The 14,457-nt window shown below is 35.3% G+C and overlaps 1 protein-coding gene across 1 annotated transcript in view; it reads right to left on the bottom strand.

The window, feature by feature from the left end:
- Positions 1-14,457, bottom strand: part of mTor (serine/threonine-protein kinase Tor) — a 704,297-nt gene that overhangs the window by 616,488 nt on the left and 73,352 nt on the right. The window contains exons 4-5 of the mRNA XM_090387576.1: positions 13,382-13,483; positions 7,286-7,384 (exon numbers count right to left, since the gene is read on the bottom strand). Of these exons, the coding sequence (XP_090243702.1) occupies positions 7,286-7,384; positions 13,382-13,483 (201 nt within the window). The remainder of the gene's footprint in view (positions 1-7,285; positions 7,385-13,381; positions 13,484-14,457) is intronic.

Raw genomic sequence — 14,457 nt, 5'->3', positions numbered from 1 at the left:
AACAGAGTCATACTGGAAGTTCTGGCATCGTAAAAAATAATCATAACGTAGTTTCACCGGTAAACTCCTTCTCCTTTGCCTCTTTATTTTTTTTTTAATAAACAATTTATCCACTAGTCCACCAGTGATTCTGAAGAAAAAAGGTCAGGTTACCCCCTACACTTTGGGAGGGTTTCGATCTTCCATGGGATTCACTTTTTACTCCTGACCGATAACACTCACTGTATGTTTACTGAGCGAGTAACAATACAAATGCGGTTACGGCAAAGTACTTTTACTGGTAAATTTCATTGAACTTTTGCCTGCTTCTTGTGCAGGCTTTCTTTACCTTTGCCCAACTAAGTTGTCTTTGCCCCACTGGAGAATTACCTGGAGATCAGCATTTAAGGAATTGGTAGCGGATATTCGAGAGGTTGAAGATGATTGAGCAGGGCAAGGTTTCTCAAATTAAAAAGTGGAATGCAATGTGCTATCATCGGAAAAACTATGGATAGGATTTCCAGTCAATGGAAGGAGGTCATTAATATACAAGAGGAAAAGAGTGGGGGGAAAGAACTGAACCAGGGGCGGACACCAACATTGGTGGAAAAGTTAGAAGACAGAGAGCCATCACCCTCAGTAAGCGATCAGAGAGAAAACTGGATAACCAATTACAAAAAACAGTTGGCAGACCATAAGATGGAAGCATGTTTAGAAGACCTTTATGTCAAACACGATCGAAAGCCTTTGAAATGTCAAGAGCAACTGCTTGTTGTTGTTGTTGTTATTTGGTTTTTAGGAGCATTAGCAACTAAGGCCATATTGCTCCGGGGATATGTGGTGGTCTTTCTCTGACCTTTCCGCATCCTCCATATTTGGTGGCTCGTGGGCTCGAACCACGGTCAAATCAAGAAGTGTGTGCTACACACTGCTGCTCCTGGCCACCTGGCTACGGAGGCACCCAACTGCTTGAGTTTCACTGAACTTTTCCATTGAATTTGTCCACAAATGGGTAACATAAGCCAGAATGTCAGTGGATCAACGGATCAACACTGATGGAATTCATACTGGCGATCATTGATCAGACAGAAGGTTTCTAAGTAGCTTAAGAGTTGGCAGTTAATTGATTTCTCCATTACTTTAGAAAGAATAGAAGTAATTGCAATGGGACGATAATTGGATGGGAGGGATTTGTCACCCTTTTTAGGAACTGGCTGGAAATGAGCAAATTTCAAAGCAGAAGGAAAAACACCTTTAGAATAAGAAAGTGAAAAAAGACGACAAAGAACAGGAGTAGGTTCAGGAGCATAGGTTTTGTGAACAAGTGGAGAAATACCATCAGGACCTGGAGCTTTCTTAACATCAAGATTCGCCAAAATCCTTCTGACATCCTTTTGAATGGAGCATGTTGGGAATGGTGGGAGGTGTTTTACCAAGATCATTAATACATGAGTTGGAAGAAAAATGGGATGCTAGCAGGGGAGCTTTATCCTTGGCTGAAGTGACAACAGAACCATCTGGTTTTGACAAAGGTGGGAGCAGAGATGGGCAAAAGTTGCAGCCAATAGCTTTGGCAAGAGACCAGAACGCTTGGCTACCATTAGGGCAAGAAGCAAGTTTTCTACTCTTAGCCTGTTCAAAATCTAGTTTGGACTGATTAATAACTGCTTTACAATTGTTGCAAGCTTTGGTGTAGGCAGAAAATAAAACTGAATAATTGGAAACAAGCCAATTATGATATGCAACATTCTTCTCCTGAATGGCCGTAGCACATTTATTGGAAAACCAAGGTTTAGATAAAGGACGAAATTTTAAAGTGGAGTGTGTAATAAAGGATTCCATTCCTACAAGAATAATTTCACTAACACGATCTGAGCAAACGTTGACATCAGAAGTTTTGAAACAGTAATCCAACCAAGGAAAAGAAGAAAAGAAATCTCGCAGATCATCCCATGTTGCATTCTTGTAATGCCAAACAACACAAAGTTAGGAATAGCCATGAGATAAAGGCTCCATTGAAGAAGAGACAATCACCAAGTTGTGATCTGAGGTGCCTAAAGGGCCACTCACTTTGACCGTGTACTTAGAAGGGTTGTTTGTGAGAAAAAGATCAAGCGTGTTCGCTGTATGGTTAGGATTGTCTGGTATTCTTGTAGGTAAATGAACAATCTGTGCAAGGTCATTAGTAATTGTAAAAAGCCTCAGCATCTTGACCAGCTGAGTCGGTGTGACTAGAAAACAGAAGCCAGCTGGAGTTGTGAACATTAAAATCACCTCGCTGTTGGGAAAGTTAGACTGGAGAAAGTCAAGTTGCAAAGAGAGCAAGTCAAAGAACTCCAAGTGATTAGTGGAGCTGGGAGAACGGTAGAGACAACTGATGAATTTGAAACAATGAGGTAGAGAGATTTTAAGCGAGAGAAGATCAACGAGAGGAGATTTCAAATTACCAAGTCTCTGACAGGGAATATCGGAACGGACACATGCACAAATACCACCTTTGAGGCAAAAGGAATCATACAGTGAATAATTTGGGCAACTGAGATGAGCAGTAGTTGAATCAACAGATAACTGAGATTCTGTCAGAAAAAGTACATGGGGTTTGGCATACTGCAAGTGGAAATGTTTCATTCTCCCTATACTTGGGGGAATGAAACAATTGACATAAAACTGCCTCCTGCACCTTTCTCATACAATTGTTGTTCTAGTTTCTTAGAAGTAAAGCAGCTTTATTAGTTTAATAAGTTTCCTAGAAGTGGCATTATGAGTTTAATCCATTTCCTATAAGTAACATTATTAACTTAATCAGTTTTGTAAACTACTTTCTAATAAGGCATCCTTGGGAGGAATATTTTAAGTCTTTCCCAGAATAATTACCTGAAAACAGGTAAAAAGAAAAATGGAAAACTGTGGAAATGTTTGCACTTTCAAAGAAATCATTCTTGTAATTAATTTTGTGAGGAGGGTTTCGGTTTATGAAAAAAGAATCTTTTTATTTGGTAAGTCAGATTCTAATAATTTTACATTTCATTTATTACATAAAATGGGATTATATCTCTTTTGAAAAATATATATCTTCCAAACAGAAGATGTGAAAAACGCCAGCAAGCATTTTTGCTAGCTTGTCAGCAACCCGACAAGGCAGAAATATGTGTGCATGCATAAATTTGAATTTTTGCATGCTAAATGATTTTATCAACTCTAAAATCGAAGTGCCTATTGGTGGATGCCAATTGTTGTTATTGCTTTGAAACTCAGCTAAACTGATAACAACTGAAGAAACAAGAATGCAGCTGTTCAGCAATGTTTATTGATACAGAGTAGAAACATGTACATAAAAAAGGTGGAAGTGGGTAGAAAGAAAACTTTAAAATAAATCAAACTAAAACTCTCTAATTTAACTGTCTACTATTTCTTCAAGAAAACCATCAATAAAAATGAAGCTGTTGTAATGTTACTGGAAATCCATACAAATAGTTAAAAATAAATAAAGAAAATATTAAAATATTAGAATCACTTTCACTGCATGTGTGCAAACTGTGATAATTCAAAAAAAGTGATAACATAAAATGAAGCACTGATTACAATAAATGACATTTTTCTATGTATTAATACACATCTGACTGCAACGTCATAAATGCAATAACATTACAGAATAATAATAATAACATTAATAGTATTCCCCATGTAGTGCAAGGAAGCCAGAGACTTTTGCTGCAGTGGCAAAAAAAAAAAAAAAAAAAAAAAAAAAACCAAGCACATAAGAAAATCCAAATTACATGCTTCTCTCTTCACACAGGTAACTATCCAGCTGACCTTTGAATTTATTCAAACTGTCAGCCTCAACTACCTGTGAGGGCAATTTGTTCCAGCAATCAACGAAAACCTACACTTTCTGGCTAAAAGAAAACTTCCTACAATCTAACCTAAACCCCTGAAATTTGAATTTATGACCCATAATTCTGGAATTCTTTATAACAGAGATTTTCACCTTCATTCATTTCATTAATTCCTCTCAGAGCCTTATAAACCTCAATCAAGTCACCTCTAATGTGCTTGGTTGCCAAGCTCTGTAGCTCACACTGAGTCTTTCCTTGTAACAGTCATCCTTTTGCCAATCTCACCATTCCAGTTGCCTGTCTTTGGACACTTTCAAGAAGCTCAATATCTCTTTTCACATGAGATCTCCATACTTGAACATAGTATTCCATATGTGGTCTTACGATTGCCTTATACAGTTAAATTATAACCCTCCCTATTTCTACAGGATAATGTTCGATAAATCATCAATAGGACACCATGGGCTTTACTGGATACTTGTTTACACTGTTAAGAAAACTTCATATCTGCCTGCATTATAACTCCCAGATCCCTTTCCTCCTCCACTGTTTTAATTCACCCCACCAATAGTACAATTTATTTGGAGGTTGCTATTCTCCAGGTGTAACACTTTGCATTTAAAAGCATTAAAACATAGCTGCCACTTCTCTGACCATTTCTGAAGTCTGTTTAAGTCATCCTGAAGGAGCACTGCTTGGCACTGATGATTAATGACTCTGCCAATATTTAAGTCATCTGCAAATTTTGACATCACACCTTCTATCCTTTGTTGATGTCATTTACAAAAATGAGGAACAACAGTGGTCCAAGAACCGATCCTTGAGCGACCCCACCCCTGACTTTCAGAGGCAATCTGAAGAATATCCATTAATCATAACCTTCTGCTCTGCAGCAATCCATCTTTGAATCTTACCAGTAATCTCAATCTGCTCATGCATATACAGTAATCTCTCGTGAGGGACCGAGTCAAACGCATTGCTAAAATCCAAATAAACTATTCTGAAATTATTCCCTAAATCCAGCTCATGAGTAAATGTGTCAAAATAGACTACTAAGGTAGTTAAACATGATTTTCCTTTAAAAAACCATGTTGAATGCCCTTCGGAATGCCATATCTATCTGAATGTTTCTGGATTGCACTCAATCATTGCCTCTAAGATTTTTCCTACCACTGAAGTCAGACTAAACTTTCTGTAGTTACCAACTTCACTCTTAGAATCACTTTTATGTATTGGTGATACAATGGCACTTCTCCAATCCAAAGGAATCTCCCCCAAGTCCAAAGATGCCCTCATAATTAAACTCAGTGATTCAATACACTCCCTCAAATTTTTCCTCAAAACTACAGGGTATATGTCATCAACTCCAGGAGCCTTACTTGCCTTTATGCTCAAAAAGTTTTCTAATAAATAATCATCTGTAATTACGACACACTAATTTCATATGGCTCAGCCTCACTTGCACAGCCTCTTCTCAGCATGGTCTTTTATCAGTAAATACTGATGCAAAGTACCTATTCAATTCATCTGCAACATCAGCTGGGTTATCTAAAACTTTCCCAAACCCAGTGCACAACGGTCCAATCTGATTAGCTTTTTTCTTTGTTGTATTCACATACATGAAAAATTCCTTGTCTCCATTCTTTGCTCTCTTAGCCAATGCTTTCTCATGTCAGTTGACAATGAAACAATACTAATCCAGAGGATCACTGATGCAAAGTTTTCATATTCAAAGTTTACAGATGATGAAACTACAGTAACTGTAGTTTCTGTAGTTCTTCAGTTAATAGCAGTAATCAGAATTCCTAAAGAGAAATGCTTGAAAGATCATTATTTATTCTGCAGAGATCTTCCAAAACAAACAAATAGAGATGAAATATTTAAGGTGATAAATGAATACTTTGAAACATAAAATTTTCCTGAAAAACAGTGAACGTGTATGTATCAATGGTGCAGCTGCAATGACAGGAGGATTACCATTAACATTAGTAGAGGCACATGATGCAAGAAAGCAAGCTTATACAGCATCAGCCAAAAAAATTTCCCATTTCACTTATCTATTCGTTCCAAAGGGCTTTGTGATTAAAGGCTTTGTGGCTAGTGTTCGGTTTGAAAACACTGAGATTCAAGTGTAACTGTTTCCCAGAGATTTTCTTTGCAGAGAAGCTCTCATATCAAAAAATTTGCTTCTAAATTTGAAATCCACATTAGATATTATCAAAATGATTAATCTAATAAAATTGAAGCTGCTACAGTCCTGTTTTCAGCATTATGAGAAGAAATGGAATCAGAATATCATTCCATGCTGCTTCATACTGAAGTGCATTGGCTATCCAAACTTTTGTTAAGAGTTTATGAACTGAAAGAAGAATTAAAAATAATTTTTGTCAATGACTCTCAATATGCAAATTTTCTGAAGGATTATTGTCTTCAAAAACAGGACTACTAAAGTGATATATTTGAGCATCTGAATGAATTTAATCTAAAACAGCAAGGATCCTACGAGAACATATTCAGATGTGCTAAAAAAGTTAATGGATACTAAGATAAAATTCTTCATTAGAAATATTAGGTAAAAACAGTTTGTTTGTAATGTGTGATGTTTAATTGATGCTATAATTTAAATCCTAAAGAAAAGCTTGAACTTGGGGAGCACCATCATGATTAAAGAAAACTTTCATCATTATTTTATAATACCTGAAATAAAACAGTTCAATTGGGTTCAAATCCATTTACATTATCATTGCAAGATACTTTGAAATTACATTTGTCAATTAAAGGAAAGCTATAAGATTTAAAACATGATTGCACCATTGACATTCGGTTTGAAGAGATTCTGTTATCCAAACGCAGGAAAAGAAATAAATATTCTTCTACCATTTGCTATCACTTACCTATATGAACAAAGCTTTTCATCAATAATCACTTTCAAGAATTTAAAGGGAACATCTTTAAAAAATCTGGACTGGGAATTGTGGGTAGCTCTTTCAAGCATTAAACATTATGTAAAAAAAATATTTAAATAATCAAGCTCAATATCTCTCTTAAAATTTTCTAAAAGCTTTTAGTCATAAATAAATACTATTATATACTTCTCTAAAATTATGTTTCTGTGTTTTCTCAACATATCTGTTATATATATAAAGAGATGCAACAAAAAATTTTTTATGAGTTCCCTATATGCTGCTCCAGATCTTTCACAGCTTATTACCAGTATGCTGTACAAATAACTTATTTCTGTGTGTGCCATGATGTGAAAAAGGTTTGGAAACACTGACTTATACCACTGAGGTTTTGTTTCTTTTGTTGCTCGCTCTCTCTCTCTCTCTCTCTCTCTCTCTCTCTCTCTCTCTCTCTCTCTCTCTCTCTCTCTTAATAATAAGTAATTGAGTAATTATAACACAAACACACAATCAATAGTATAACTAAGACATGTTTCTAAAAGTCAAAAATCTTTTCTTATTAATCACCTTGTACCACTGAGGTTTTTGTGTTTCTTTTGTCTCTCTCTGTGCAGTTACAACCAAGGCTGCCCTTAATGCAGTTACAGCTCCTTCTCGTATGACAGGCTGAAAAAAAAAAAAAAAAATATGAAACATGCATTACAAAATTTATCTAATAATGATTAAATTCTCTTCAATAAATTTCTCAAGAATGATGTAACATATGATTTCCACACTAACAACTCACAACAATAAATCAGATGACTTTAAATACTAATTCAGTATATTAAGAGCCGTATAAATGGAGAGTCATATACAAAATGTATGCTGTTAAGAGTCACATGCAAAATGGAAAGTCCCCAAAATTAACTAAATTCACTCCATTCTATTACACACTTGGTGGGGTTGAATAAAAACAGCAGAGAAGAAAGAGATTTGGGAGTTATGATACAGTTTGATATGAAGCTGTCTTAGAAATGTAAACAAGCAGAAAGAAAATCCCATGATGTACACTGCTCGGAGAACTTCACAGAATACTACACTTGGAATACTGTGTTCAAGTATGGAGACTACACCTAAAAAGACAGGGCTTCTTGAACCCCAGGCGTCTAAGAACCCCAGATCAAGGATAAAAACTTGGCACTATCCTATTGGCTGTTAGAGTAATCCCTCTCCTATAAATTAACTGCTGGCAGCCACTTGCCTGTATGCACATCAGGTTTCTGGAGCATCAGCAGGAGGAGACTGTCAGCAGGTAAGAATTTAATCTCTTTGTAATTTACCTTAGATTTTCTGTTTTCTATTGAAACGGCAATTCAAAACTTAATACTTTAGAACCATAATTGGCAAATTGTAATGGTAATTGTAATTTACAATTACAATTACCAATAATTGTAAATACCCATGGGCATTTCTGTCTGGATCACAATGTCCTTGGACGAAGTGTAGAAAGCAGACCTTGTAACAACCATTATTAATGTAAAATTTTAACTTAAGAAAGATTACAAATTTAAATTTACAATATATTACAGAATTTAAATTAACAAAGTATTACCGAATTTAAATTAACAAAGCATTACAAAAATTAAAACTGTTAACCAAAACTTTATCTGCTAGTGAAGTTAAAATTAAGCTACTAAAGTTACCAGAAAGAACTGAACTTAGCAGAAATACATTAGAAAAGTTATGAATTAAATTTACAAAATATTGCAGAAATTAATTTCACAATATTACTGAAATCAATTTCAGAAAGTTATTGAAATAAAATTTTAAAAAATTACAGAAATTAAATTTAAACAAATTTTAAACAAAAATTTTGTCTACTATACAACTGATCTTAATCCCCTGAAGTTAAGCTACCAAAGCTAACTTAAAACACATCTGCCCTCTTTGACTGCCTATATAGTGCTCTCATAGTTTATTTTTATTTTATTAAATAGGTAATTTATTTTATTATTTTATTTCTTTCTTTTTTTTTTTCTTTCTTTTTTTTTCTTTTCTTTTTTTTTTTTTTTTTTTTTGGCTAGTGCAGCAAAAGCCTTGAGCTTCCTTGCACCAAATGGTTAATACTAATAATGCTACTTTATGGAATAGAATGAATAGTACAACTTTCAGTATCCTTTTTTACATATGAATAATAAAATATACCAGTATTTCATAACCAGTGTACAGTCTGTCCTCATATAACACGTGTTTGCATTACACGAATTCGAACATACACGATTTATAAATAGGGGAACGATATCTTATATAACACGAACCGAATTCACTTATGCACGATTCGCCTTTGTGTTTACAAGAAATGGTAGTCGAATGCGGCGGAATCACCACAACTGAACACAACACAGTAGGAATGAAGAGATTCTGAAATTTTGTTTTTATGATTTCGTGGAAGGGGAAACACATTTAACATAATAACGTAAAAATCAACAGAATTTCAGCTACTGTATCGGTATTATCGCAAATGTAATTAGATCGACTTTTACTACCCGTTTATAACAGATTCCACTAGCAGGAACCACCAATAAACCGGAAACTGCAAATTGTTTTTATTGTTTTATGGTAGTGACCTCCAGTAAAACATAAGCATGTAATATGTGAGAATAGTGTGTTTTCGCCTTTACTGCATTGTTTATTCAGTTTGTACACGGGCGTTGCATCGTTTATTCAGTTGCTACTTGTTCACTGTGCGTTTATGTATATCAAGCTTGCCTGCTCATTTTTGTTCAGTTTATAATTGTGCTCTATTCTCAAAAAAATGAGTAAAATACTTGAAAAAAGTGTGAAAAGGAAGCGTTCTGGTGAAAATACTTCAGAGAGAAAAAGAAAAGCAATATCAATAGAAGAAAAATATGAAATTGTGAAACGCTTTGACCGGAATGAAAGAACATGCGATATTGTGCGTGCTACAAGCCTAAATGAGGGAACGCTGAGAACAATTAGAAAGAATGCAGAAAAAAATAAAAGCAACTTTCATAGCAGGAACAACACAAAGTGTAACAAAATCAGTTAGATCAAGACACAAAGAACTGGAAGAGATGGAACGTCTTTTATCTGTTTGGATAGAAGGTCAAGCAAAGAAGAGATCAGGAACAAGTTTGCTTACGATAAAAGCAAAGGCATTGGCAATATTTGAAGACCTGAGAAATAAAGCTGAAAACCCTCAAGAAGTGCCTCCCTTTACTGCCAGTAGTGGCTGGTTCAACAATTTCAGGAAACGTCACACTTTCCATAATGTGAAATTATCAGGTGAAGCTGCGAGTGCAGATGAAGCAGCAGCAAAGGCATTTCCGCCGATACTGAAAAAACTAATTGAGGAAGAGGGCTATAAAAAAAAAAAAAAAGTAAAGTGCAGCCATTATCAACCCACTGCAGGATGGAAGCCTCCTCAACAATTCATGTTGAGAAGAGGGCTATACACTGGACCAAATTTTCAACTTTGATGAAACCGGACTGTATTGGAAAAAAATGCCATCACGAACATATATCTCAGGAGAGAGGAAGCACGAGCTCCAGGCTACAAGGCTGCTAAGGATAGGTTTACCGTTATGTTAGGAGCAAATGCAAGTGGCGACTTGAAACTGAAGCCTGTTATAGTTTATCATGCAGCCAATCCACGAGCGTTAAAAGGGATCACAAGGACTACCCTGGGTGTTTACTTTAGGAACAGCAGAAGAGGGTGGATGACAGGGCAGATCTTCACTGAACTTCTACTACATTTGTTTGAGGATGTGTTTCGAAGCTACTGCAAAAAGAAAAATTTGGATTTTAAGATTTTAATTATTTTGGACAATGCACCAAGTCACCCTCCAACCCTTGCTGAACTGTCACCAAACATCAAAATCCTGTTTTTACCGCCTAACACAACATCTCTTATCCAGCCACTTGACCAAGGAGTAATTGCTGTTTTTAAGCACTATTACACAAGACGGACATTTAAGATGCTGATAGCAGAAACAGAGGGCGAAAATGCACCAACAGTTAAAGACTTCTGGAAGCGATTCAACATTAAGAATGCAATTTACATAATTGTGGAGGCCTGGAACGAAGTGACAAAAGAATGCTTACATGGTGTTTGGCGGCCTCTTTTACCAGATTTTATTCGTGATTTTAAAGGCTTTGATCCTGTAAATGAGCTTCCTAAATTAAAAGCACATTGTGTTGCCCTCGCAAAGCACGTTGCCTTTGAGGAATTGGAGGAAGATGATTTAGAAGAGTTGCTTCAGTCTCATGAAGAAGAACTTTCAACTGAAGAACTGCAACAACTTGTTGCTGGAGGGCAGGTGGAAGATGAGAAAGACGAAGTTGAATGCCTGAACGTCACTATAAAACCGCTTTCTACTTCAGAGTTATCTTCAGTTTTAAATTCATTTGAGAAAAGTATGCAATGGCTAGCAGATAACGATTATAATGCAGAAAGAAGCAGAAGAGCACTTCATACAATTCGATCTGCTTTGGAGCCATATAAGCAGCTGCTTTGGAGCCATATAAGCAGCTGCTTTGTGAAAGGAGGAAGATTGCGAAACAACAGAAACTAGATGTCTTTTTTATGAAAACACCCAAGAAAGAGACAGAAAATGAGCCGCAGCCCTCTAGTTCTGGCCTGCCCACATTTCGTCCAAAGTCCTCATCGGCATCTCCTCCACCTCCCAGTTCCGATAATGATGACAACCTGCCGCCACTTTCCCCATAATTACGCTGCTTCAACCCCTTTCCCTCAAGCTTGTCTTCATTTACTTTTAAGGTAAGAATCTAAATTTAAATGATTAAATTATTAATTTTACATTTTTCAACTGTAAGTGTTTTATTACGATTATTTATTGTGTTTGGTAATGTTTTGGTTAAAAATGTGTGTCCAATCTTGGGTGGTCGGCCCCTAACCCTATTTTTTCCATAGGGCCTGTTGTTTATATTACACGATTTTGCATTGCACGAGGTTTTCTAGGAACACAACTATCGTGTTATACGAGGACTGACTGTACCATGATCTGTTATTTAGCGTATCATGAAAGTTTATGAATTTTTGGAATAAAAAGTAAAGTAATGCATAGATTACTTTCCCCTTATGAAACTAGGCTCCAAATGTAGTCTTGATTTAAATGACTATTTTATTTATTTTTTTTTGTGAAACTGATGCAAAACTTATTACTGAAATAGCGCTGATGATTATTGGTTGCTTTCAGTCCATATATTTGTTTTTGATGGGCAGCACTTTCAACTGCTCAATGTAAAACATGCTATGGTTTTCTAATGATAGAAAGTCTGCTAGACTCCAATTTTCCAAATTTATTTTTTATTTTTTTTGAAGAACTGCAAACAAACACAGCTGTATCTTCACTGTACATAAAAATACTTAATACAAAGATAAAGCTGGTTATTTGCCATGAAATGATTGGTTTGTCATCTATCAAATTATGTGACATTCTCGACCTTCTCGGTGGTCTTTAATAATTTTTGTTGACAGAGATGGTAACTTTTACTAAACTGTTAACGGTGGGAGGGGTTGTATTTTAACTGCAGATCCATTGGAAATGCAAGCTAGAGTTGCCATTCCATACATTTAATTGCTTTGAAAATTAACCAATAGATATTAATTTTTATTAGTTAAATCTTTAACGTTTTCTGAAGTAAAGGAGAGTATCATGTATGGGCTATATAGGCTGTGTTGCCCTTGAAATAAAAAATCTTCCTGAACCAAATTTGCTTGATGGCTCACAGCAAGCTTTTCCCATGTGTTTATTATGGCCGCATTCAATACTCTTGCCTTTCTAATTAAATATTGTATGTCATTTAATAATTTTAATAAGTAAAACAGGCATATATGTACTGTATCGAAGGTTTCCAAACACAGCTATGGAAAATTTTGTTCATGATTACCATTTTTCATCCAATGTTAATGAATGCAATCGGCCAATAAAAAAATACAGGTATGTGTATGTATCAGTCAGTAAACTCTGAAAACTGGCTTGTCTCCTATTAAATACCAATAGATTATTATCTATACTCCACATTTTAAATAAAACCTATCATAATACTTTATCTCTAAAGTGACTTTTTTTTTAACATTGATTCCAAGGCAATTAAAAGTATCCTGGTAGTCATGGAAAATTTTCTGGCAGCTGCCAAAGCAGTGGAAAAGTGTCTGATGTTGACCACATGAGAAGGGGAAAAAGGAGTTAAAGGCCTTTACTTTTATCCATAAAATGTATGAATCATCTTGAAAAATATATCCCATGCTTTATTATGTTTCTGTTTTTCACTGGGAATATTCCATTTTATTATTATTTTTAAATGGAATATTACTGGAGCAATTTTGTAGGTGATCACTTCAGTAACTTGATGGTGCCAAGTTTTTCATTTCCAAATTTAATCAATGGCTTGATAAAAGAATAAGAATAAAATCATGTAGTTAATAAAAATAAGTTATTAACACAGCTAAGTTATCAAAAAAAAAAAGATAGCAGCACTGCCAATGCATTCTCCCTTTAATCATGATTGAATTTCTACATTTCATGTTGGTTTAGATTTATTTTAAAAAACAAGGCGAAGTGCCTGAAAAATCAAAAGAAGGTATTTAAATCCAATATTTTCCTTAACCGAAGTTAAAATTTGTAAAATACATACCTTTGGATCTCTTACTGCATTAAATATGCAATCAAAAAATTGCTGCACTTGCTGAAAGAAGAAAGTTGGAGTGGAAACAGCCAGTTCTCGCAAAACTATAACCTATAAAGAATACAAAATTAATTACAATGAGTTTGGCAGATGAGTTACTAGGAATGTCTAAATACATATCTGAATAAATATAAATAAATTATATTTATAATTTACAAGACTGCAGTAATAATTCAGACACAGCATGGGTATATTAAGGGAAAATCATGTCTGACAAATTTGATTGGATACTACAATGGAACTGGACGCAAAAAATAATTTTGATATCATATACTTGGATTTCAGGAAAGCTTTTGACACTGTTGCACATGGAAGACTAGAGTACAAATTGAAGCAGTATGGCAGTAAGGGAAAGTTGCTACAATGGATAAAAAGATGGTTGAATGGGAGAAGACAGAGAGTGGTAATCAATGGACACTGCTCTTCATGGACTAATGTTATTAGCTGAGTTCCCCAGGGTTCGGTGTTGGACCCATTGTTGTTTTGTATATTTAACAATGATCTTGATGAAGCTTAATGTCCAAATTTGAAGATGATACAAAGGTTGGTGGATTGTTAATGACAGTAATGACAGCATGCTACAGCAACAGGATCTAGAAAAGCTGGTCAGATGGGCTGAGAAATGACAACTGAAGTTTGACATTGACAAATGCAAAGTACTGCATATGGGTAAAAATAACCCCAGAGAAACATAACAACTGTGTTGTACTACAGTTAGGGTGGTAGAAAATGAAAAAGATCTGGCAGTAATTGTGAAGTCAGATATGAAGTTTTCTGGGCATTGCAGACAGGCTGCCAGAGCAGGTCATGGGGTATTGTCAATGATATACAGGAATTTTGCTAGTAGGGAAAAGAAGGTGATTATCCCTTTGTATAAGGCAATGGTCAGGCCATGCCTTGAGTACTGCATACAGGTCTGGAGGCCTCATATTAGGAAGGATGCAGAGTTGCTTGGGCAGAAATTTTCTGACAACATTTTGCCTGTGAGTTATATTGTATCAGAGAAAACTGACAAGCTCAAAAAG

Source organism: Mastigoproctus giganteus, chromosome 13, assembly GCF_048544385.1.
Source record: "Mastigoproctus giganteus isolate SK-2022 chromosome 13, ASM4854438v1, whole genome shotgun sequence".
Taxonomy (NCBI): domain Eukaryota; kingdom Metazoa; phylum Arthropoda; class Arachnida; order Uropygi; family Thelyphonidae; genus Mastigoproctus; species Mastigoproctus giganteus.
This window is presented reverse-complemented; position numbering and strand designations above follow the sequence as displayed.